Source organism: Sceloporus occidentalis, unplaced genomic scaffold, assembly GCF_023333645.1.
Source record: "Sceloporus occidentalis isolate IW3139 unplaced genomic scaffold, rSceOcc1.0.p SCAF_3, whole genome shotgun sequence".
Lineage (NCBI taxonomy): Eukaryota > Metazoa > Chordata > Lepidosauria > Squamata > Phrynosomatidae > Sceloporus > Sceloporus occidentalis.
Window position 1 is genome coordinate 199418959 of NW_028316983.1, and position 27577 is coordinate 199446535.

At 38.5% G+C, this 27577-nt stretch overlaps 1 protein-coding gene across 1 annotated transcript in view; it reads left to right on the top strand.

Moving 5' to 3' along the window:
- LOC149317321 (lipoxygenase homology domain-containing protein 1-like) overlaps positions 1 to 27577 on the top strand; it is a 235837-nt gene that overhangs the window by 133908 nt on the left and 74352 nt on the right. The window contains exons 32-34 of the mRNA XM_089517319.1: positions 16944 to 17163; positions 19486 to 19640; positions 24182 to 24395. Coding sequence (XP_089373445.1) covers positions 16944 to 17163; positions 19486 to 19640; positions 24182 to 24395 — 589 coding nt within the window. The remainder of the gene's footprint in view (positions 1 to 16943; positions 17164 to 19485; positions 19641 to 24181; positions 24396 to 27577) is intronic.

A 27577-nucleotide genomic window follows, 5' to 3' on the forward strand; every position in this document is an offset into this window, starting at 1 on the left:
GGTTGACTGGGCAGCTTCAGGGCATCTTGGGGATATGTGGGGTCAAAATGCCATGCCCCCAAGCCACCTGGAAGAATGAAATTTATTTATGTTTTATATACACTTATACAGTTAGCCTGATAATACTAATACTAGCAGAAAACTTCATAGACCTGGAACAACTACTGAGAAAGATCAAGGGAAAAAGTGCAAAGGTAGGCTTACTGCTTAAACATTAAAAAAATGACCACAGAGAACCTACACAATTTCAACCTAGACAATGAGGAAATAGAAATAGTAAAAGAATTCTCATACCTGACATCAAACATTGACAGGAACAGGGACTGCAGCCAGGAAATCAGAAGAAGATTAAGAATGGGGAGGGCAGCTATGAAAGAATTAGAAAAATATCCTAAAATGCAGAGATATACAACTGAGCACAAAAGTTAGAATCATACAAGTCATTGTATTCCCTATTAACATGTATGTATGTGAAAGCTGGATAGTTAAGAAACAAGATAGGAAGAAAATTAATTCATTTGAGATATGGTGCTGGAGAAGAGTGCTGTGGGTTTCATGGACTGCCAAAAAGACAAACAAATGGGTCATAGAGCAGATCAAGCCAGAAATCTCACTGGAAGCCAAATGAGAAAACTTAGAATATCATAGTTTGGAAGGCCGCATGATAGATGGATGAACTCTATTAAGGAGGTCATGAGTATGAATTTGCAGGAACTAAGTAGAGCAGTGGAGGACAGGGAGTCTTCGAGATATCTCATCCACAAGCTGCCCATGGGTTGAGATTGACTCAAGGGCAATTAACAACTGAAACAAAGCCTGAAGGTAATTTTATAAAACACTTTTAATAATTTTGTGCATGAAACAAAGTTCGGGTACATTGAACTTGTGATGTTATGTTGGTGCTCAAAAAGTTTTGGATTTTGGAGCATTTTGAATTTCAGGTTTTCAGATAAGAGATATTCAACTTGTACTTGGAAGGGAGATCTATAATGAATACCCGGTGCTGTAGGATACATTTCAGGGAAAGAAACTAGCAAAACCACATCTGAATATTCTTTGCCTAAGAAAATCCTATGAAATACATGGCATTATCATAAGTCAACAAGCAACTTGAAGGCCCTCATGCATGTGTGTGTGTGTGTGGGCACAAGTATGTGTGTGCACACACACAATGAAGGCTCATACAAGGGTACACAGTCATAGAGAAACTTTTGTAATGCCCTAACCCTTAATGAATTTTTCTTCCATTGGAGTGCCTCCTTTACATCTAGCAATTATTACTCAAGTTATTTTTGCCATACCTGTCAGTTTGTGGCTGAATTAACTCCTCATTGTTATCTTCTCCCCTGCTATAGTCTGGCATGTGGTTTTTCCCCTCCTTATTATTTTTGATTGACTGCTTCACCTGTATTAGGAAAAGACTTTCTTGCATATCCTCATGTTTGGGTCAGTAAAGTGGAAAATATACCCCTGCTTGTTGCCTTAGTTGGTAGATTTTCACATAGTAAAGCAATTTACTTTAAGTCCCATCTGACCTTTATAACATATTCAGAGTGGAATCTATTACAGCTGTGGCTTGTTGGGAAGAAAGCCTCATTTCAATAGTAGAGCAATAGGCTTGTTTTGGAAAAGCTTGTTTTTCAGACACTTTGCAACTGTTTTGCCATCAGTTACCCTACAGCAAGGATGTGCAATATTTAGCATAGTGGGAACCTTAGTGTAACTGCTTTCTAAATGAGTCAGTAGTATGCATTTTGCAAAAATGATATGAGTTAGCATTTGTAATTTCTGAAGTCCACTTTATGTTATATCCCAAAGACATATATAATGTTTTTACTGTAAGCTGCCTTGACCCTAACTGGAGTAGGTGAGATACAAATAAAATTGTTGTCGTCGTCGTCGTCATCATCATCATCATCTTATAGTTTTATCTCCATGGCTGGCATCAATACTTGGCATCTGTAGCTGCCAGGACCCCAATGCAGGACTCATTGCTGGTGTCTTACCCTGCTTCCTCATAAAAATGTTTTCTAGATTCACTGTCTAAATAGTGCTAGGCAGCTAGCTTTAGACATCTTTTAATTTTCCACATTGCACTTGTGACAAATGAGCATCTGTGTTTTAAACCCTGCAAGGGAGAACAGCATCCTTTTTTTCTTTTTACTATCTTAGATATTCCCTGCCACCATTTATTTATTTATTTGATTGATTTTGTATCTTGGTATTCTCCCAAAATGGAATTCAGTGTGTAGTATACAATATAGGTTAAAATGGAATGGTTAAAACAATACGACATAGACAAATTTTAAAAGAATTAAATAATCAATCTAATTAAATGTAATACAGGCGGGATAGAGATTGCCCAAAAAGGGAGGTCTGCCGCCGCCTCCATTTCCGCTGGTGGGAAGCCTCAGCTGCCAAATGGCAAGGCTTCCCGGCGGCGGAAAAAGAACCCGCAAAAAGTGTCTTCTTTTAGCGTCACGCTTGTGACACCCGAGTGCGCAAATGGCGCACTCGTGACATCGCAAGCGCAACAGGATGTGCGGACGCTATGTGTCTGTTGCATCAAAATGGCAGTGCCCGTGTGTACAGGACGCCACCATTTTGATGCCCTCATCATGTGCTAGGGGTGAGGTCGGTATGGATGGTGTGTCCTCAGCCAACCCCTAGCATGTGACTGGGGCGGCACAAAGGCCCATCTAAATCAGGCCACAGTTACAAACACATAAAGCACTTACTACACATACATAAGCTGCACAACCATAACACATCCTCCTACTACAACCATTTAAAACCAGGAGCCCTGGTGGCGCAGTGGTTAAATGCCTGTACTGCAGCCACTCCCTCAAAACCACAAGGTTGCGAGTTCAAGACCAGTAAAAGGGCTCAAGCTCGACTCAGGCTTGCATCCTTCCGAGGTCGCTAAAATGAGTACCCAGATTGATGGGGCAAATTAGCTTACAGTTGTAAACCGCCTAGACACTGCTTAGGTGGTATGAAGCGGTATATAAATGATTGTTTGTTAAAAGCTGAAGACCAGTTTAAAGAGGAAGGTCTTTGCATTTGGGAAAAAGGAACAGAGGGGGATAACTCAGTTTTCCTAGGGAGAGAGTTACATAGCATAAGAGTACCCATAGAGAAAACTCTTTTTGATGCACTTATCAGATGCACTAGGAAGAATGGTGGAATGGAGATAACCAACCACCCCCCCCCCCACCTCGATCATAATATTCAGGTAGAGGAGATACAGGCTTTCAGAATGAAACCATTGTATCTCATAACCACCACTTTGAATTTTGCCTGGAAACCGACCAGTAGCCAGTGAAGCAGTTTGTTGACCCTCAAGGACAAATGTTTGGTCCTCATATTATTAGATGTTGCTGGTTGTAGGGAACATAGAATATGTGCCTTCAAGTAACTTCTGAACTTAGGGCAACCTTAAAGCAAACCTATCACAGGGTTTTCTTGGTCAAATTTGTTCAGAGCAGGTTTGTCATTTCCTTTCTCTGAGACTGAGAGAATGTTACTTGTCCAAAGTCACCCATGGGATTCCATGGCTGAGAAGGGATTCAAACCCTGGTCTCACAGCATCCTAGTCCAACACCCAAACATCATTACATCATGCTGGCTCTTGTAACTTAGTCCTGTAACTTGTTTTAATCCAAAACATTGCTTCTGTAGGCTTCTAAGTAAAAGAAAACACAGTGTTCCTCCCCAATCAAGATAGTGGGAGAACCCTTTAGACTGCAAAAGGAGCTATGTGTGCATATTCATGCACACATGCAAGTTTTCCATGTGCTTCTTCATGCTAACACATTTGCTACAATTTTGTAGCCAATTAAATAATGCTGATTACTCTTCATGCTTAAAACAGATGTGGTGTAGCTATAGGGGAAAGGGCTCAAACATTGGGAAAGTAAATTTTCTGAAAAGCCCTTTTTTCTATCCCTTGCCCTGTCCTGGTAGCAGAGTGCCATCACTGCTGAACGAGCAAAAAAACTTTCCTCCTGTAGACCTTTATAAGCAAAACATTAACATTCCCCATTAAACCCACTTCATTACCTTTTCTTTGTACATCTCCTCCCCCAAGTGTGTGTGTGTGTGTGTGTGTGTGTGTGTGTGTGTGTGATATTCTGTATAGTATCTGAAGATTTACAAAGCCAACCATGACATTTATTTTGAACAGTTGGTATGGTATGAGTGTCTTGGGGAGACAATCTACTGAAACCCTATATAAGCAAAATTAAAGCTTTGTTGCCCTCTTTCTTCCTTTATTGCTGAGATTGTTTAAATGATCAGAGGCTTTTGTTTCAGGAGTTTACCCATTCCCATTTGTGGCAGTACAACTGGTTGCCATGGGAATGGCTGTGTGATGTTGCAATTAACAGAAGATTGCAAATTCAGCAAAGCAATAAGCAGGATCAGAGGAATAACAGCAATCCTGATTCTTTACAGTAGCACATAGTCAGGGTACTGATGCAGTACAATAATATAGTGTACCATATGCAGATTCACTCTCTCTGATAGGAATAGGTATCATTTTGATCCATAACTTTGATTTCTAATTAGCCCTCTAAATACTGGACCATTAGTTCACTTTACTTCAGCAGAAAAGATCAAATGTTCACAGGAGGCATCCCAAGGGACTCAGTCAGATTGTTAGTCCCAGCTAGAGTTGACCCATTGAATCAATAGCTGAATTCTAAGTAAACACTCATATGGATCCCAAGTCTACTCAAGTTCTGACTAGAAATTGGATTTAAATGCAGATTTCCACATGAATATGAGCTTCCCACTCTCATTTATGAATTTTGGGGGTCATTTTTAGTCTGACTATGTGCATAATCTCACTCATGCATTCTGGGTTTGTTGTCCACACTATGGAACCAAATCTATGCACATCTGTGCAAGTTTGGTTGCTCGCACGGGTCAGAAATTTTATTCAACTTGAATAAAGATGGAGATGATGATGTATGTATTCAGAGCATGTTCAAGGCATGTACAGTTTTATCCTGGTTTATCCTGGGTCTATTTGCATCGGTTATTCACACAACCAATAATAAATAAATAAAATAAATAAAAATTTTATTTATATACCGCCCTTCCAGTGATCAGGGCGGTGAACAGCACATTTCAATACAATACAATAAAAAACCAAGAATCTGGATCTTTTAGAAAAGCTCAGAAAAAAATCTGGCATTGATTATCTAGACACTATGCCACTATTGATGCAGCCTAAATAGCATTGGCCTTTTTAGCTGCCGCATCACACCATTGACTCATGTTCCACTTCTGGTCTACTAGGACTCCTAGATCCCTTTCACATGTAGTCTCCTTAAGCCAGGTGTCCCCCATCCTATATCTATGCATTTCATTTTTTTCCTACCTAAGTGGAGTTTCTTACATTTCTCCCTGCTGAAGTTCATTTTATTAGTTTTGGCTCAGCTTTCTAATCTATTGAGGTCATTTTGAATTTTGATCCTGTCCTCTGGGGTACTTCTCCTAATTTGGTATCATCTGCAAATTTGATAAGCATGCATCTTTAATCCAAGTCTTTGATAAATATATTGAATAGCACTGGGCAGACCCCTGTTGGGACCCCACTGGTTACTCCTCTTCAGGATGAAGAGGAGCCATTGTTGACCACCCTTTGGGTTCGGCCGGTCAACCAATTACAAATCCACCTAACAGTTGTATTGTCTAGCCCTCGTTTTACTAGCTTGTTTGCAAGAATACCATGGGAGACCTTGCCAAAGGCCTTACAAAAAGGGATATCATACTGAAGATGTAGCAAGTTTGTATCCTGCAGCTCCCGAGAATAGGACCTGGAGACAAAATACAGGAATAGAGATTCCACGTAAACATCAGGAAGAACCTTCTGACAGTAAGAGCTGTTCAACAATGGAATTACACTGCCTTGGAGTGTGGTGGAGGTTTTTAAAGAGAGACTGGATCGCTATCTCTTGGAAGTGCTTTGATTGTATATTCCTGCATGGCAGGGGATTGGACATGATGGCCCTTGAGGTCTTTTCCAACTATGAGTCTATCTGTCTATGAGTTCAAACTCATATTCTAAGAGTAAAGCACTCAAAGCCCCAAGCCTAGCCTAGATGACTGAGGCTGCACCTGTACTGCAGAAATAATACAATTTGGTACCACTTTAATTGCTATGGAATTCTGAGATTCCGTAGGCCATTTCTGTGCACCTGGATTGCCAGATTCTCCTAGACATTGTGTCAATTCCCCCCCCCCACTGTCCTCCCCCCCCCCCGCATGCTGATCCTGTCATTTCCTCTAAAATACTAGTAGTGCACTTTCAGCCACTTTTCCCTCCCCTTGTTTTTTGAGGCACTTTCAGCAGTTGGCATCATCCTCAGAAGGTACCGGGGGGGGGGGGGGAGATTACCCACCTCAGCCAGTCTCTCAGCTTATTTTTCCTAACAGGGTTGTTATGAAAATAAAATGGTGCCAGGGGGGAAGCCTGCTCTCCTTGGAGAATGTGTGTTACATTAAGGGTATTAATGTAACAAATAAATATTTGAAAATAATTTCTCTTGAAGTAGAATAAACCCATGGGAGTGTGGTTTTGACTGGAATGAAATGCAGTGACGTGCATATTGCAAAACAGCCACATGAAGCAAAAACCAGAAAGGCTTCTTACAAAGAAAAAAATTCCAGCCATAAAATAAAAAGACACAACATTTCAAGCCACTATTTCATGTCCTCTCTGTGTCAGTTGTGATCTTCCTTTACAGTGAGCAATGCAACCTTGCCTCTGCCGCCCACAATGCCCTTTTCTAGCACACTGGCTTTCAAGCTCTGTTATTTCAGTCAGTAAACAGAAGCAATTCCAGACAATGTCTTGTTATATAACTAGTGCTTATGAAGACTGTTGCCATGTTAATCCTTAGACAGAGCAGTTGTGATGGCATCCATTATCGAAACAGTAGTATTGAGAGAAACAAATGTTTTTGTTCCATAGTCTCCTTAATATGAAGGTTGCCCATCTACTTTGCACAATTTCTTGGGTGTTATCTCCCTCAAACTCATTAGTGATGTAGACTCCTTAGTTGTAAAGCTGAGCTAAACAGAGGAGGTGATGCTTGCTGTACATATGATATAGATGTGAGGCTCCTGTGGGTTAATGGATTAGAAAACATAATTATGAGAACCAGTCTGGAGTCTTGTTTAGAGCATGAGGGCAGAGAAGAACATGAGGAAGATTTGCTGCCTAGTAGACCAGAAGTGGAACACTAGAAAAGAAAAAGAACAAAAAACAGAGTGAACTCTGATCAGTTCAAAGAGAGCCTGTTTGTTAGTTTATCAACGTGTCTCTAAATATATATAGTACATTAATTTGGAGCCACTGCGCATTGGAGGAATAAAATAGCTTACTAGTTTTTCAAGAGTAGAAGATCAAATAACAGATTGATAAATATGTGAAGTCGAAGGCTTTCATGGTTGGCATCCATAGTTTTTTGTGGGTTTTTTGGGCTATGTGGCCATGTTCTAGAAGAGTTTATTCCTGACGTTTTGCCAGCATCTGTGGCTGGCATCTTCAGAGAATGCGTTCTCTGATGATGCCAGCCACAGATGCTGGTGAAACATCAGGAATAAACTCTTCTAGAACATGGCCACATAGCCTGGAAAAAAACACCAAAAACAAAAAACAAAAAACTGATAAATATTTTTTCTAGTTGAGAAGATTGAAAATGTCTGTAATATCCTCAGGATCCAAATAAGTAAAGCCACAACACATTTGGTAAATTGAATGGATTTAAAAATTCCAAACCTGAGAGCAGTGAGAGAGAGAGAGTGGAATAGCATGTGCTAAATGAAGAAGAAGCACAGGACCATCTGATGAATTCAAATGGTGGACCCAGCGATGAGTGGGTGAGAGTGGCTCACATTTAGCAAAAGTGAACACAGACCACGTTTTGTTGGAATGGAAAGGGCCACAACTTTATGGGTATAGCTGAATAGTTACTCCCCACAGCAAATGTCCAGATCCAGACATCAGTTGACTTGCCTGCTGGCTAATAGAAACCCATTCATCCAACCCATCTGCTGTGACAGAGAACAGGTAAACTGCAGAAGCATTTTTATGGAACATCAAGTATGAATAGTAGTGCATAATAATGTGTCTGCCAATGATAATAATGCATGTGTTAGCTGGAACATTTGGTCTTATGAGAAAAATCCACTTTTAATTTGTTTTTTTCATCTGATCATCACTTTCAGTTCTGCATTATAACTACTTTTGCAGATTAGAATTGCTATTCTACTCATCAACATGTTCCAAAAGACTGGAGAGCAATTAAAACTTCTTTTAACCATTCACATGTTAAAGACTAATGATTAGTGTCATAACTGTATTCACTTCCAGTTTCATGGCATTTTAGTTTAAATCTCAGTTGGAGCTTTGGTTGATGTGGCAACTTTTGATAAGACAGAAGCTAATCAAACCAGTCCAATAGTACACTGACTTCCCCATCAATATGAGTTGGTTGAAAAGGGCTGTCATTAGGATAGGCTGCCAAATTGATGGACACCCATGGCTTTTTAATGGCAAAGTGTCAGGAACTGTTGACACTGCCCCAAGTATTAAGATGTGTCACTGCAAGTTCCAGATTGACCCCATTAGGCTGGTCATTGTCTCATCATAGGCAGAAAGTAGTATGAAAGAGTTTCATTTTCCAGTTTACTTGATTAACAAGATCTAACTGAGCTGTGATGCATCTAAAGTTGGTATTTGGTTCCATGACTTGTCCTTTGATCCTGATTGTTCTGTATTTTTGGGCCCCAGTTCCTAGGTCTTTACTCACTCCAGATTGCTGCCAGTGGCTCAGCCTGACACCAGCCCAAATAAAAAAAAAATATGTTAGGATGTGGTAGAAGAATTTGCATGATATAGATTTATGTACAGCTCGTCTGTGCCATATGCAGGAGTGCTATATGCAGCTTTAACCTTGCCTGGAAGGTTAAGCCACTGGAAACACAATGGCGTGAGCACCGCACTGAACACTGGAATGCTCCTCCATTAAAACAAATGAGGTTTGAGCATCCACATTTTACCCCATACATTGGAGGGGGATGGAACAGATCCCCCACATATAGGGAGGGCCCACGGTATATCAGAGAAAGCTTCATGCTTGTGATCTATAGGATCAAGAAGACATATTAAGAGATTTGCATACAACACAAATAGTGATAGCAGACCATTTCTCAGCTACTAGAATGTAGGGAAACCAGCTCAGCAGATCGATAAAAGCCTGAAAAAAATAGGGCACATTGCTTGTTAAAATGCCAGCATTGCAGCCAGATAGTTGGGAGTTTGATTCCATGGCAGAGCTCCAAGGTTCACTCAACCTTCCATCCTTTCATAGATTGGTAAAATGAGTACCCAGCTTGTTGGGAGCAATTACCTTATGGATTGTAAACTGCTTGGAGAGTGCTAAATTCACTGATAAGTGATGTAGAAAGGTACATGATATTGCTATTGCTAAAAATATAAGTGGAGAGTAACTACATAGTATAAAATAAATCTTTTTAATAAGAATCACTATTATGAGATCAGGCACTGCTTACCATACTATGTTGTGTCATGCTGTACTATGCTGTACCGTACCATACTATGCTAATACATCTATCTTATCTTACATAATTAATATCCATTGCATGTGTCACTGGATTTTCTCTATGCTATCCTACTCTTATATAGAGTAACAGATCTAAGTAACTATCAGAGCTGGAGATGACAAGCAATGAAATAACATTTAATATATTACATACTACATGCAATGGAAAAAAAATCCCTCCCATCCTAGAAGCTTTTATGAGATAGTGTGTTATCGTTCAAATGAGTGGCTGTTTAATAAAGAGAGAGTCTTCAAGTTAATATTTGAGAAGAAAATTGGAGGCAACAATTTTCAGATTGGTAGTCTTGCTGGGAAAAGCTGAACTAATGATTTCATTGCTTATCAAAAAGCTTCATTCAAGACATGTGGAAGGACAGTGTATTTTCTCACATTTTTACAGTTATAGAATGTGATCATTAGTGTTAGGGGAGAAATATGCACTTTGTCGGAATATAAATAGAACCATTTAATGCAGAAAATCCAGCAGAAAATCTTAGACATCCTAGAATGAAAAGCACTGTGCTCCCAGGAGGATGAATTTCTCCACATTTTACATAAACAGTGGACCATTTTTCATCTCCACAATCCCACAGGGGCTGCACTGTTGGGTCTGGCATGGCCAGAAGTGATGCTGTTTCATTTCTGCTTTCTATTTTTATCCCTTTTCAGCTGATTTTTTGAAGGGGTCTTCATCAGTTTCAGGCAAAACTACTACTCTGGTTTTACTGTATTTTTGAGCTGCTATTTGCTGTTGGCACTGCTTTTTAAAATATTTTATTTATGTTCAAATGGGAGCTCAGTTACATACACTAATGTTCCACTAACAAAGTAGCAATCTTTTAGAAGTCAACAGTGCAGGAAAGATCCACTTCCATTGACTATTCTTAATTTTCAAGAAACAGGTAAATGAACATGTGCTTGACTATCAAGGAACTTTACAAAACCCAATTTACTCATGTAATTATTTCGTTCAGTGGAAAGAGACACTGTTGATATAAAATATAGTGGTACTTGGTCTTCTGGGAGCATTTTATAAAACTTTTAATTAGCTTCAGGGACTTCTGTTGACTTTAGAAATCACAAAACGGAGGTTCAAGAGGTAATGCAGTTCACAGGTTGCAGTTCCCTCATCCTGTTATACATGAGTATGAGTACCTGAGACACAAGAGATTTTCACATGAGAGGCAAGTGTCTTTCTCCTGTGATTAAACTGTGATAATCATGTGATCAGGAGGAAGATTATCACAAACCCACATGTTTATCACATTCTTATCCTGTCCGTAAACATGGACCTGTCATTTGGTATTGACGGAAATTCCCGTTAATACCAAATGACGGGTTCATTACTGTTTACGAATGGGAAAAGCATCGTGGTGTGTGATAATCTTCCCCCGATTATGTGATTAACATGGTTTAATAATGGGATAAGGATACTTGCCTCTCCCATGTGATAATCTCCACAGTAAATCGGGAGTGAATCTGAACTAGTATACACATTCTTGGCATGGTAATCTGGATTAGTAATGAACACCTGGCACATTTGAAGTGAAATCTCTCTAATTTGAATTTCCAATTCAAACATCTTCCAACTGGGGGTCATACTAGATGGCTAGTCCCCCTCCCCTCCAGCATGAAACACATTTCCATCCACACTTAATTGTATGCATTTTTGTGCAATTCACTATATATTTTAATTGATTTTTTTCTTCATATTTTTATTGGTTTTATACAATATTAATATTTACAATCTAATTTCTACATTGTCGTACATTTATGCCATTTCAACAATTTCTTCATCTTTCTCGCCAGTTGATAATAATTTTTTATTTCTCTGCTACCTTTTCCCATTGAAATCATTCTTCTCTCAGTGAAATATATGATCATAAATTGTCTAATAAGCTTTCATAATATATTTTTCCCAATCTAGTTTCCCCTGTGGTGGCATTTATTCCACTCTTCTTCCCCTATATTAATTTCTTTCTATATTTTCTAAAGAATTTTTTACTCCTCATATAAAATCACTGCATAACTCCCCTTTTTGTCTTTCATATATTTGGTCAAGGGTTCCCATGTTTTACAAAATTCTTCTTTTGACTTGCCTCTTAAACTCAATGTCAAATTATCCATCTCCATATATTCATAAAGTTTAAATAACCACTGGCCCAAAGTCGGAATTTCTAAACTTTTCCATCTGCTCGCATATAATATTCTAGCAGCACAAACCATGTAAAATATCAACTTCCCATATTTTCTTTCAATTAGTTCTTGTTCTACCATGTTTAATAAAAATAATTTGGGGTCTTTGCTCAGATTTACCTGTAGTATCTCTATCACTGTGGAGTGAATCTCTGACCAGAATTCTTTAGCTTTTTTACATTTCCACCAACAGTGGTAGTATGTACCCATTTCAACGCCACATTTCCAACATAGATTCTTACACTTTTTATCTATTTTGACTAGGATATGGGGTGTTAGATGCCACCTGAACTGCATTTTAACCATGTTTCCTCTCAGACCATAGTTGGGGGTATATTTCATTCGCTTTTTCCAATTCTTTTCCCATTGTATCAGTGGTATGTTCTGACCCACGTCTTTAGCCCAATCTATCATGCTTTTCTTTATCACTTATTGTTCCAAGTCATATTTGAGCAGTATCTTATACACGTGGGATATCTCATGTACACCTTCTTCCCTTATTATTTTTTTTAATTCCATTTGGGCTTTATCTATTCCTTGAGTTTTTTTGGTCCATCAAAAATCTTTCCTTTAGCTGTCTATGTAAAAACCAATTACACCTAAAGCCTTCATTGAGTAGTTCAACTTCAGTTTTTAATTTTCTTTGTCCATCTTCTTTCTTTGTAATATCCTCATAGGTCGGCCATTTCTCACAGGACATTTTTTCGTTCTTGAAAAAAGCTTCATTGATAGAAGTCCAGAGTGGTATTTTTGGAAAACAAGTATTTTTATTTTCTGCCACACATTCAAAAGTGATTTTCTTATATAATGGTTGTTGAATTCTTGATTGGTTTTAATTTTTTCATATAGTAGATATCCATGTAGAACAAATATTAAAGCTGAACTTTCTAAATTCAGTATCTTATGTTTTTTTAATCTTATCCAGTCCAATACCCAACTTAATACCGAAGCTTGATAGTATATTTTGAAGTTTGGTAATGCTACTCCTCCTCTTTCAATTTCAACTTGTAGCAACTTCATTTTTATTCTGGGTCTTCTATCATTCCAAATAAAATTTGTCAGATCTTTATTCCAGTTCTTAAAAGGTACTTCATTTATAATAATAGGCAAATTTCGATATAAATACAATATTTTGGGGAGTACCAAAATCTTAATCACAGAAATTCTTCCCATCCAAGAGATTTTCAAATTTTTCCACCTGTTCATTTCCTTTTTTATCTCCTTCCATGTTTTCTCATAGTTGTTTTTGTAGAGATCTGTGTTTTTCGTTGTCACTTCAATTCCCAGATATTTAGCTTTCTTTTCCAATTGAAATCCGGTCTTTATACTAATCTCGTGGTTTTCTTTTTCTGATAAGTTCATCGCTAATAATTTAGTTTTTTGTTTGTTTGATTTTTTTAAAGCATATAATTGCAAAGAAAGGCAGGAATTAAAAGAAAGGTTGGATAGGGAAATACATAGGATATGAATGTGGTCTAGGCATATACTGAATATTAATAATTTTGAATTGTTTTAAAATATTTTAACTGGTTTTAATCTGTCTTTTAAAAATTATTACATTGTTTAATATGTTTTTAGTCTTTTCAGACCAATATATATATATATATATATATGTTGATTTTATTGTACACTACCCTGACGAATATATATACACAGAAATTTAGACAGAGGGAAGAATATAAATATTTTAATAAATAATCAATAATAGCTCCTCCTTTCAAACAACCCACTTTCAGAGGAGTTCCAAGAAATTGTAAAGTTACTATTTCTCATAATAATCTGAACATCATTTTGAAGACTTCTTTCTGTGACAAAGATTCCTTACTTCTCCTTGAATACAGCCTAACATCTCCTGTAATACGAAATGGTTTCTTCTTCATGTTCTGGTTCTTTGTATTACCCATCTGTATTTCTAATATCCACTTGTGGGTGATCAACTATGAGCAGGTGTGTTAATTAGCTAGCTAATTTTCCTGTTTTTAACTTACTGACCATTAATCTCGTATGACAAATATGAGGGTATTTTAGCTGATATTGCATTCTGAAGATACTGAATTAAAACAATTGATTTCTCTTAACAGAGAAGACAAAGATTTTTTATGGATAAATTTTACAAAATTATCTAATGGGCAGACTACACATTACATTACAGAAGAAACATGCAGCTTATCCTTTACTTTATTTACCTCAAATATGCATATGAGTTCCCAACTGGATTGGGGCTGCTGTGTATGTGAAGGTGGGAGCTTAAATCTTCTTCCAACTCATTGTCATCCTGGTATGTCCCCCCTCCCCCAACATGGGGTTTAGAAAAAGAAGAAGAAAATTATTTTCTCAGGTACCAAGAAGGGTAATTTTAAAAAAGAAGAAGAACATCATACTGGGAAAGAGATTATATTGAAGGGAGAATAGATTTGTTGCTGCTGTGTGCCTTCAAGTCATTACTGACTTTTGATGAACCTAAGGTGACCTATCACATTGCCTTTTTCTGAGTCTGAAAGGGTGTGACTTACCTAAGGTCGCCTAATGGGTGTCCATGGCTGAGCAGAGATTTGAACCCTGGTCTCCCAGAGTCCTGGTCCAACACTCAACTCACTACACCACACTGGGGATATTTAAAACCTGTTTCCTCATGTAGTGGCCTGCACTAGAGCCACAAACATTTAATTTGTGGATAATGAAAGAGCACAGCCATCTACATAAAATGTTTTTAATGTTGCAGGTAGCCTGCATCTTTTAACATGCTACAGATTATATACCGGAGTGGGAATGTATGGCCATTCAAATATTAGGCTTTAGTTTACTTCATCTCTGACTGTTGACTATGCTGGCTGGGAATGATGAAAGTTGCACCAAATGGGGCCAAAGGGTCACCAGTCTTCAACTATCTTAATCCTGAAAACATATTGTCCTAGACACATGGGCATTCTGTCTTTGCATGGAGCTTTCCCACCATTCATATCAGCAGAGCAAATGCATGCAAACCACAAGCTTTCTCTTAATTATTTAACACATCCATAAAGTGAGAAACATATATACTGGAATCTAGTGCGTGTGCAAAATTGTATAACATTTGACTTGTAAATATTTTGCCAAGCATTTGCCCAGTTCCTCCATAAATGTGTAAGTTTGTGTTCTGTGCTTGTTCTGTGCTTTGTGTTCTCTAGCTTGTTAGGTTCTGTATTTTAAACAAGCCATGATAACATCTGTGTTAATATACTTCATTTACCTCTCAACTTTGCAATGCCTCTCCTGAAGGCAGCTCCACAATTGGAATGGAGTAGCATTCAATTAGCAATAACCCCTGTCACTGTGTTATAGTTATGTTTTTAAAATGATCTTATACTCTTTTAAATTATGATATGATTGGTTTAACATAAGTAACTACATTTTTTAAAACTTGTCTAGTATCAGATTTTTGTTGCATTTTGTTTTAACCACTCCATGTTAAAGCAGGACATTAAATTAATTAATGAATGTGGAGAAAACCTTTGACCATACACACCGTATTCTTCCTCCCAATGTTGGATAACTGGGGAAAATTGGAAGGTCAACTGAAGGTTAATCCAGGCTCATCCAAGGTATTTCACGTAATTTTACAAAAGAATTTCAATGACGTCGCATGCAATCCAAACACAATCCAAATGCAATTGCGAGTCATCCCAGGAATAGCTGCATTCGGAAAAATATTGAATTTATAAATCCCTTTCCACTGCGAATTAGCAGTTAATTTGCATTTGTGTTAGTATGAAATGCATCTCTAGTTTGGCCATGGGATTTCTTCCATAAAAACAAACTACAATTTCCATGATCCTTTGATGCAAATTTCCTTCCTGTACTCCCTGGCTGCCTAGAGGAAAGCAGCTGTTTTTGGAGGAAAGAGTGAAGGGGGGGAGGTAAAGATGAGGAGCCTGAATATGCCTCCTGCCTCCTCCTTATTCCTTTTCATGTCTAACTTTGGGGGGGGGGGGGGAGGTCCTTGGGTCCAAAATTGTGAAATCTTCCAGACACAATCCTTTCCTCCCTGCACACGCGCAAACACACTAATTTACAATAAAGAAGCCAATGGGTACGTACTCATGTGATGAATTCATTTGCATTCACATTGCTTTCTCTTTCAGATGGATGCTGTGTTCATCTCTGTGTGATAAGCTACTATGTAATTTCGTGCATTTTCACATTGGCACTACTTTCTTCTTCTTTTGGGATGGTGATACATTCCTCTGTGTCAAAAAGTCCTATATGTGGTGGGAACTTTTTTAAGGGACAGAATTCCAACATGATTCATTCACCACCATGTGAAATAGTACACCCCAGCAAATCTGCAGTATGTGATTCAGTTGCATAGATAAGAGAAATAAATGAATGGACTGAAAGACAGTCCCTTGCCAATGACAGTGTTATAGTGACAAGGGAATTGTGCTTACTGCCTTGTCCATGCCAGTGACAAAGAGAGGAAAGTAATTAGGACAGATTTTTTTCCATTTCCATCAAGGTCTTCTAATCTCGGCTTTATTTGCCATTGATTCTTTTTCTGTCTACATGCATTGAAAAGTCCAGGGAGAAGGTGAGACTTGAAAAGCATTAGATTGATTTTCTTGGCATTTTAACCATTGGCAACAACAAAAAATGACATTTGCAATTGAAGTAGCAAGGTCATGACAGAGCCTCTGGATCTAGCATCCAGTCCATCAATAATCTGGAAACAGTGGTCTGCTGAAATAAATAACAAATATGATTTAAGCAATATAAATTACAAGGCAAGTTTGGGAAATTTCATATTCTAAAAGTCCACAACTGCCTTGAATTATTAAGTTAAAGAATGTCCCATCATTGTGATGTGTAGTAATTTTAAATCTTGATCTGCCTCATGAATAGGAACAAATATATTCATTTATATCACTCCTACTCAGAAGGTACTTGCAATCTCCAACTTCACCAGGAGAGAAATTTAATTAATGCATTATCTATCAAAGTGATAGAAAATGTAGATAGCATTGCCAGGAATATGGGTTTCTGTTATGTTTGTTCTGATGCTGGGAAGAGACAATCTACATTAATTATGACCCCGTTCTTAATAACCTATTCATCTATTTTTCTTAATTGTAGATTGAATCTGGAGACATTGGAGATGTGTACAAGATTCGGGTCAGCTGTGATGATTTACTAGGCTTTGAGGGCTGGCATTTGAAGTCTTTTGAAATGGAAGAGGTATACACTAATCGAGTGTTGAACTTTGACTCTAGCTGCTGGTTCTCTCTTAGCCGGGAACACAGAGAGCTGGTGAAAGAATTCCCTGCAGTGAATGATAACCAGAAACCTTTACCAGGTAAAAATAGCAGAGAAAGTGAGAACAACCTGAACTAGCCTTTGGGGGAAAAAATCACTGCCTCAAAAGTATTTTATTAAATTCTTTATTGCCTGAAAAGTATAGTGGTACTGAAGTAATGCTTCATCCTAATATTCAAAGCCATCTTAATTAAATGAGAAACTGTGTATAACAATTGCTGTATTCTGTGTTTAAGCCAGAGAGTTATAATTATACTGGTAAAAGATAGAGCAAATAATTCAGTGTAATGGAAGCCATTTTTTGGTAGATTGAGCACTGAGTTATTTCACTTATGTAGACTTCAAATGCTGAAGTGATTATCAGGGATGATTTTCTTGTGTAATAAAAATATTGCTTCATTTCTCTGGCTGTTTCTGTAACACTGTACATTTCAGAGGCATTGGATGTCCCTGCCCTTTTGTTTGCATCATTGAGCATGGGCAACTGTGCAGTGTGTGGAATGTAACTAATAAAGTTTCACTAACTAGTTGCTTTTGTAGAAATGTGGCCAATACTCATATTTCTTATCTTGGAAATACATACCTCATAATCCCTCCCAATCCTGGTTAAATTCTGAAGTTTATTATTTATTATTATTGCACAATTTTGCATTAACGAGAGATGCCTGCCAAATGCAAACCTGTTATAACAATGGATCAGCAACAAATGAGTGATGACATCGTGTGAAAAGGAGAGGCATCATAGGTTGTAATTCTATTTCAACTCCATCATTAGTGTCTTGTGCAATAGTGTGACAAGAGCACTAGAACTGGAACTGCAGGCTTGCCTGGCTAAGGCTTTGATCACAGCATCTAACATGGAATATCTTCAGTAACTATATGTGTGATGACAGTACTACCATGGTCCATGACTGTCTCTGCCTTGCTTCATTTGTTACTGCCACTATTGCTTTGCTGATGTCTTGCTTATATCTTGGTGGTAGGAAGACACAGAAGAACAACAACGTTAAGCAAGTGTAATGTTGGCACTGTCTTGATGGACCAGCAACTACTGGTGTAACAAAATCATTGGGTTAGGCTATGAATAGTTTATTTATAGTGTTACCATGTGTCCAAAGAGGAAAAAAAATACTGTGAAGTGCAGAGAGAAGCATGGGTAGCAGGTGGCCATTTATAATTATGTTGTATTCATTGCCAGGTTCAGAGAGTGAAGCTTTTCAGTGTTTCGAAAGACATGTCTTAACCACTGCAGATACCTTGTTTAGGAATTTGTGAGGTTCAAAGCACAAATGAAAAAGAAGTAGAAAAAGAACAGGTGCACTTACAGATACAATGAAATATCAAGATATGAAAATGTGCACCAGTACTGCAATTAAGTCTATACTGTATAGACAGTTGCATATAAAAATATAAGAAACTAATGTGGAAAAAGAATAAATATTCTAAGAAATAACTAGCAGATGCAAATTTTATAAGATACAATGTTGAGGATTCAGATGGAGAGAGCATTGCCATTACATGGACATAAAATGGACATCTGTGAATAACTGTAGAAGTGAAGAAACAATGGGAATGCTTCATAGCAGTCAGATTCATGGACAGAGCAGTCGTCCCTCTACAATCTGAAACGGAACATGAAAGGATAGTTAAAACCTTTCCCATGATGAATGAAAGAGTTGAAAAAGGAGTTGTAGTCAGGGAATATATGCTTGATAGTTTTTGACTCTAGTCTTAACTCTATGTTTAAGTAACTTTAACAACAACAACAATACTAAAAGTAGGAAAAGTGGCAGATGTTCTAATCTGGGATGGAACATGTTGTAGAATTCATAACATGAGATGCAAATTGCTCAGCTCCAATTTCTACACAATGGCATATCCACTTAGGTTCCAATCTTAAGGAAATCAAGGTCACATGACACCCTGTTCTTCCCATTTTAAACTCTCTGTCTTTAGTGTGTGTGTGTGTGTGTGTGTGTGTAGGCATATCTGAAAGGTCCCCTTCCCTTTGGGTGGGATGATTGTCCTGACATTCTGATTGATATAAGATCATCTACTATGGGCTGTATGGTGGGCAGTTGTGTTCCTCCATATGCTTTTGGACTGAAACATTCATAATCTCTCATAGCCTCACTGGTGCAGAGAGAAAGTTAAGGTCAACAACATCTTCAGGACCACAGTTGCCCACATCTCTGCTACGCTATTACAGTGAAGTACACACTTGACATCTCTTTTATTTGGCTGTTTTGTTTGGTTAGTACTAGAACAGGGTTGTTGGTTTTTTGTTTCTATCTGTATAATTTTATGGCTTAAAAGCAGTTGAGTACTATGAGTGTTCTTGACCTAATATTATTTTTTTTAGTGCATAAATATATCATCTCTGTACACACTGGTGATCTCTGGGGAGCAGAAACCTTTGCAAATCTTTATGTAACTGTTTATGGTGAAAGAGGAGATACAGGTGTCAGGAAGCTGCAGCACTCTCTTACAGCGGGAGAAATGTTTCAAAGGAATAAGGTAATATAAGTATCTGGGGGACCAACATTTATCAATCCTCATTCGAATATAATGAATTGAGAAGGCACAAAGAAAACCCCAACTTTAACCTGTAAAGTAGTATGTAATTATTATAGGTTTCATTGTTTGCATGTAACCTCCCAGTTCTCAGTTTAATGATATTCTCCCAGACAATTAAAAAAGAAACCAACCCATTAGGTTTAAAAGGGATGGGGTGGAGGACTTGGTCATAGTAAATAATTGTTCATTTCTGGCTTTAGATAGTTTGGGGTGGAGTGGGGGGGCTTCTGAGAACATTTGCCAGTTTCCCCATTGTAGGGTTGGCTTTGTTCTGCAGTGGATTAGGCTTGGTGACACTGTAGAGGAAGTCATCATGTGAAACCAACCATTTCTAGGCCAGAAAGAGAGGGTAGCTGCGAACATCCACTCCTGCCTTTGTTCCAGCCAGTGAAGCCAAGTCCAGAGTCTCACAGGCAGCGACTCCCTCTCAATGCACAGTCCACATTTTCATTCTCTCCATAGCTGGTAAATGGAGACAGAGTAGGCAGTAAATGTTACCAAGTGTTGCATAGGGCAATACATAAATCTGGGGAGCTGCTCTCCCCCCAAGATGATTTATCTCTTCACAGTATCAAAGTACAAGAAACTTGTATTTAGAAGCATTTGCTCCAGTTGCACCACTGAAAGGATCCCTTGTGGCACAGTGTTTAATTGTTGGTACTGCAGCCACAACGTTGTGAGTTTGAACCCACACAGCTGCAAATTGAATTAGCCTTCCATCCTTTCATAGGTTGGTAAAATGAGTTGTTGAAGGCAATTGGCTAACACACTGTTAGAGAGTGCTTAGTTCACTATGAAGCTGTACAGAAATGTTAAGTGCTATTGCTGTTGCTATTACTACTGCTATTGCTATTGATAATTCAGCCTTAATTCCATTCAGGGTCTGTAGACATTCTTTTTTGAGCTTCAATGTACAGTCCTCCATTCTAGCTGTTTTGGAACCCGCATCCCTCGCTTATGCATGAGGGACAAATGGAGAGGAAAATAATGGGGTGCATGCCCGAGCCACATGTGCATACCTATATTGAAGCCAATAGGGTTTGAATATAGGGGAAACACCATTTTTGTGAGGGGGCCCAGAATGGATGCCCCATGATAAAGAAGGGGCAACTGTATAGTTACTGGCCAAAATGACTGGGTGAATGCTCTGGGAGCTGTATGCCTCATAATTAACTTTTCTAAGTTTTATACCAGCAGAATGGATGGCAAGACGTAGTTTAACCTCTTAGAAAAAACTGTTGAAGTAGGAGAATTTACAAGTAACCTTCCTTCCTTCTTTCCTTCCTTTCTCTCACCTCCCTCCCTCCCTTCCTCTCTCTCTTCCTTTTAATGGGACTGGAAGAGAATTCTTTTACTGGCTTTTCATAGCAGGGATGTTCAAAAGTCAGCAAGACCTATCTTTAAAACAGACCATCTAAAGTTTTCTCAAATGGCAGGGCTGTAGGAAAGGAGAACCTTGCTCTTTCCTGAACTTTATTGAAAACAAGTGCTGAATCAGAACACAGAACAGCAAAGAGCATTTAAAAAGATAAAACACAAAACAGTGTGGAACATGGGTACATGGAAAGAAAGAACTGGGTTGCTGTTGCTACTGGAATAAAATAGACTATAGACAATAGGTGTTCATCATGCATCAGTTGCAAAAAAATACACATCAATTGCAAAAAAATAACAAGAGGTGTATGAAGTATGAGCTAGGGAAAATGATCATACTTCCCCTGGGAGAAACAAAAGACATGAGTGTTGAAGAAATCATTTATGCCTACTGTAACAAATGGTAACAAATGAAAGTTCCAGTTCTGGAAAGTGAATTCATTCAAGAAGAGCTGCATAAAACAATACACAGGATCAACTTCTTTCCTTGTAGTTTGTCAGTCTTCATTTAGGAGCATTTGCAAGATATATGACTCCTTTCTAGACTATATTGCTCCTCCTTCAGTATCTAGCACAAGGGTTTTTAACCTGGCATCTATGCATCCCCAGGCAGGGCCAGCTCATTTATATAGGCAAACTAGGCAGCCACCCTGGGCAGCAAAATTTAGGGCCGGCGCGGTGGCTTTTTTTGTATAATTTTTTGCATGATTAAACAATATTAAAGTGAAAATTCATTACAGCAAGCAACATAAAAGCAAGCTACCGTATGACAGTTTCTTTGTACAACGGCCAAAACATAAATGCCCACCCCTCTGTGTCTGTGGTACAGTCACATGGTACATCATCTGCCTTCCGCATGTGCCTTGCATGTAACCTCAAGGTCAACAGCCCCTCTCCTTTTGTCACTCACCCCCCTTACCTTTGGTGCTACAACACGGAATGCCAGTCACCAGTCATCTTGAATTTACTGTTTACAACAAACAAACTGGTCTGTTTTCGTGTTTTGCATTTTTGGTAGTGATCATGCAATAGTGTTTCAGTGTTTGTGTTTGATTTTGAATGTTTGCCTAGTACGTTTAATACTGTGTTGCATTCTTATGCCAAGTTTTAAAATAAGTAAAGAGGAAGTTTTAGTTGTTTGGGTGAGTACTCTATTTATTATTACATTATATTAGGGTATAGGGAGGTGCACAGCCGCCTGTATCTTATGTCTTTTATCATTACGTAATCAGAAATCATTTATTGAAACTCCATTCCAAATGTCACAGCAATAAAAAAGCCTTTAACCTGTAAAAACCTAATTGGCTTTTTGACTAATTCTCAATACTAAGATGAGAGATTGGAACCTAAGTTTTATGTCATGTTAGGTTTAACAAACGAAACAGTGGAAATCAAGGGGTGAAAATAATTATGAGGGGTAACAGGGGATGCCAAAATATTTCTCATCTAGGATGGCCAAATACCTAAAGCCGGTGCTGCTCCCAGGGTTCATTGGTGGGCTTCACAGAGGTTTGTAAACTGGGAGCAAAAATGATTATTTTCCCTTTGATTTATTTCCTGTTATTTTGAAGTTTTCCCATCACTGTAAAGTTGTATGGTAAATACATAGTATTTTTAAGTGTTCACTATTCCAAGATAGTCTGTGTGAAAGAAATTGATTTAAAATGGAGTAAAATAATATTGTATGCAGAGCAGGCTTAGACCCAGGCAGGTGGTATAAAGATTGGATAACAAAGCATTAACAATTTAAGATATACAGATGACACAATACTAGCAGAAACCAACAAAGACCTGGAGCAATTACTAAAGAAGGTCAAAGAGGAATGTGCCAAAGTAGGCTTAATGCTGAACATTAAGAAAACAAAAATAATGACCATGGAAGATCTTCACAAATTCATCTTAGATAATGAGGAAACTGGAATACTCAAAGAATTCCCATAACTTGGATCAAATATTGATCAGAATGGAGATTGTAGTCAAGAAATTAGAAGAAATAATGGAAAGGACTAGACAATATTTTAAGTGTAAAACTATAACTCTAAACACTAAAGTGAGGGTTGTCCAAGCTATTTTATTCCCCATCACCACATATGGATGTGAGAGTTGTACAGAGAAGAAAGCCAGCAGAAAGAAAATCCACTCATTGAGATGTGGTGCTGGGGAAGAGTGCGCAGGATACCTAAAAGACAAACAAATGGATTCTAGAGCAGATTGAGCCTGAACTGTCCCTGGAATCATCCAGGATGATTAAACTGAGACTATCATACTTTGGCCACATCATGAATCACTGGAAAAGATAGTAGTTGGACTCAAACAGAGAGGCCACAGGCATGAGAGTGCGGACTTAAGCAGAGCAGTGGATGACAGGGGGTCCCGGAGAAGTCTCATCCTTGGGTCGCTGTGAGTTGAGATCAACTCAAGGACAGTTAACAATGACAACAACAAAATAAACTGTTTGCAAAATTTTACGTTCATATATGTATATATAGATATGTACTTTTCTAGAGAGGGATCCATAAGTTTAATTAGATTCTAAAAGAACTCCATAACCTCCCAAAAACGTTGGAACCCCTACTCTGGAATGTAAATAGAGTCTATTAACTGTGCCCCACACACAAAAACACTGTTCCATACAGTTCCACATTATTAATTGTATTGGTGACTTATGTCTTTTCTCATTTAGGGTTGGTTCCCCCCCCCCCTTTCTCCGTCTACATACAATTATTCTTTCCCAGTATCTGCCCTGTTCTGTGTCCTTTTCTACAATCTACATCTCCCCACTGCTCTTAGTTTTTCTAAATATTTAGACAGTCTTGTCTCTGAATTTTAATTAGTATCATTGTATAACATATACAAGATATATAGAGTTAATAAGTAAAAGCAACTTCCGCCAATCTAGTGCCCTTCAGAAGAGTTGGACCACAGCCCTCAGAAGCTGGTATATATTAATTAATTAATATATATATTAATTAAAGTGATTAAAGTTTCAACAGCATAAATTCTAGATCTTATGTTGCATCCTGATGCCATTTTTCCTTGAAATACAGTTATAATAAGATATTAACTAGCTTATTTTGTCTTTGTTTTAAAATGCAATTCTTCTTCAGGTGGATTCCTTTTTAGTGGAGGCTGTCTCTTTGGGCCACCTGAAAAAGATAGTTGTAGGACATGATGGAGAAGGATATGGAGCGGGAATATTCTTGAAAATGGTAACAATTAAGAAGTCAGAAAATTCAGATACAGAATGGCTCTTCCCATGTTGGAACTGGCTGGATACTCATCTGGGAATCTGTGACACAGTCTGTGAGATTGAAACAGTAGGTAGGTTCTTGTCACACTGTTGGTAGCATTGCTAAGCATCTGACTTTGCTAAGAGGGATTAGCCACCTGAGACCTATATTTAATTCTGATATTTGATAGTTGAAAACTCATATTAAACAGAGGGTAGAATCCAGAGAAAAGATGGACACATTTTTGAATGCTGTGGACTGTGGCCCAGGAGACTGAGGGGGAAGAGGTCAATGCCTGAAAATTTTGCAGAGGCAACCAGAACAGGAAATAACTCATATGGGTGTTTGTAGATTCTCTTCCTTCCCTCTGCAGTCTCTTTGCCATTCAGCAGGGTCCTTTCTACTCTTGGAATACTTTTGAAGATGCCAAGAGGTAGAGGGAATGTCAGACTCAGCTGTCCATTATTAGGTGGAGAACATGCTAATGGAAGTAGTATTAGCATAATACGGTACTGAAACAGTACTGTAGTAATGGTTTTGAGTATCTCTGACTTCCTAGTCCCATATCTGTGAGATTCTATTACTTGCTCTAGAGAACATATTAATTTAGCATGGAATGTGTTGGAGGGGAGTCACCATCACACACTGTGAACTGAAAGAAAGAATGTATCTTCCAGCTCTGTATCACAGAGGGAAAATCAGCAGTGGTGATCAAGTTATTTTTTAGAAAGGTTTGTGTGTGTGTGTGTGTGTGTGTGGTGGAAGTATTTTGACAGTTTACATTTAAATCTTCATATCTGAAGCATGTAAAAAAAATCCAAATTTTGAAAAAGCAGTTTGATATCATTTAACTGCCGTTGCTTTATCTGCATTGCATTAACTTTAACTGTGTCATGAGGTATTCAGTCTGGTCTGTCAGAGAGCTCTGGTAACTCACCAAACTGCAAATCCCAATGGCAGTTAAAGTAGTGCCAGATTGCTTTATTTCTGCAGTGTGAATGCTAGAAAATGACCTGGATTGTGAATATTTACAAATATTCATCCAAGTTGCATCTAAGGATGGATGGATCAGTTTATTTCTAGCTCATGTTTATATTTCATAATAAGTCCTTTCTGTCCCATGCAAAATGTGTGTGTGTAGTTGCATGAAAAATTGCATGTAGATATTTTACTTCATATTTTTGAATATATTTTGTCATAACCCAAATTGCATCAAAATGGAAGCATTTCTAAATGCAATTTATGTAAAAAAAATGCATTCTAAAAGTTTGTGTTTTTGATTTGATTTGGTACATATTTCGGTATACTGTATTGATCTAGGAACTAGACTGCAAAGTTTGGAGAGTCAAAATGTGTGCATTACTCCAAGAACCTGTGCCTTGCTTCAGTCTGTGCAAAGATCAAATTTCTCTTGCTAATTTGAACTGAGCAACACACGTTCAATTGAACATAACAGTTCACAGCCACCATTCAAAGTATATGACCACATGGAGGATTTTGACAATCTGAACTGACTCAGAATTGCAAGAAGCCCTCACTAGGGAATTCCAGCTAACTGGGAAGGAAGATACTGTCGCCGGGCCCCAGGTCCCTTCTGGGGGAGGAGGAGGTGATGGCCCCATGGGTTCCATATTCAAGAGCCCGAAGCAGAGGTATGCTGCAGATAACTTTTAATAACACAAACGCAACAAAGCCAACAGACAACAATTGGCAGGTTCTCTTCACCGTGTTAAGTAAACTCTCAACTTAAAGTCCTCCAAACATTCCAACAGTCCGAGTCAAGGCCACGTGGCTTAGGCCTCCTCGGGCTCCCCGTCCTCGTGGTCGTCTCTGGTGCCTTGCCGAGAGCCAAAGGGAGCTCCCCTCTCTACGGGCCAACACCTGCCTCTAATGTCCCACAGCAATCGTGGACCTGGGTGCAGTACCGGTCGGGCTTGGTAGGGTTCAGGGTCGGCTCCAGTAGGATGCACAGGCCACCACTTCTCCAGTGGGCGACGACCCTCTGCTCTCCGCCCTGGTCCTAGCCTCGGACCCCGGAAGCGTAGCCGGTTAATCTCGGCTGCAAAAGCCTCACTCACCCTTCCCTCTATCCCTGCCTCGTATCCTGTTTCACCCGGCCGCCACAAAGTCCCCGACGCTCCTCTCTCTTCCTCCTTCCCCCCTCCTTCCTGGGCAGTTTCCCCTTTTCTATCTTTGGGCTCCGCCCCTCCTCGAGGCCCAGCTGCTTCGCTTCCAGCTGGTGCTCCTTCCTCCTTCAGGGTTCCCTCTGGGTCCTCCAGGGCGTCTTCATCCAGGGCGGGATCCCAACCCGCCAGTTCACCCTCCTCCACCCTCTGACAGATACATCAATGAAACTTTTCTCATATAAAATCAAAGTCCCAAAAGACTGGGAAGTCCACAGTCAACACAGGGAAATTCAATTGTCCTTAGGGACTATTATGGAAAAGCCCTTTTTGAACAATTTTAACACAGGAAAACCTTCTATAAAACCAAGCCAATTGTAATCAGTATTATAATGACACAAATTCTGATAGAAATAATAGTATTAATAACATTATTAAATATACATCAATAATACAAAATATTTATAGCAGTTTGATACTACTTTAACTGCCATGATTCCATCCTAATGTATACTAGGATATTCATTTTCGAGATACATAGACTTCACACAGTTAAAGTGCTATAAAAAAAAGTTCTGTAGTGTTGATACACCACATACACTAGAACCAAGAAAAGCTTCATTGTTTAATTTCTGCTTCGCATGCATTCATAAAAACACAAGAATCCTGCCACAAAAAGATGTTGAAGAAATGTTTCTCCCAGTCCCTTCCTTGCACTGCGGCCTCCAATGCATAGTTTGAGTGCCACAAAAAGTGAATTCGTGATCGTTATGCACAGCATATTAAACTTAATTAATCATCTACTCACAATTGGTGATTAATGGTGTAAATGTAGTGAACAGACACAGAATTATTCAGAGGAATTTGAACACTGCTTCATGAAGACCTGGAAAATACCTCTTGTTCTGTTTTTGATTTATTACACGTTCACTCATCAGTAGTATCACGCAGCATGTTACTGTTTATGGCCTCATTACAAGTGCATTTCATGAAGGCCATTTGTTATCCACACCTATCATAGTCTCTTCCACTAAATAGTGCTTGTAAATGAGACAGACTGAAGGATGTAGTGGAATCTTGGATGTACTATTTGCATATATAAGAACAGTCAGTTAGGCTCTGAAGAATATTGGTTATTCTTTAATAATTA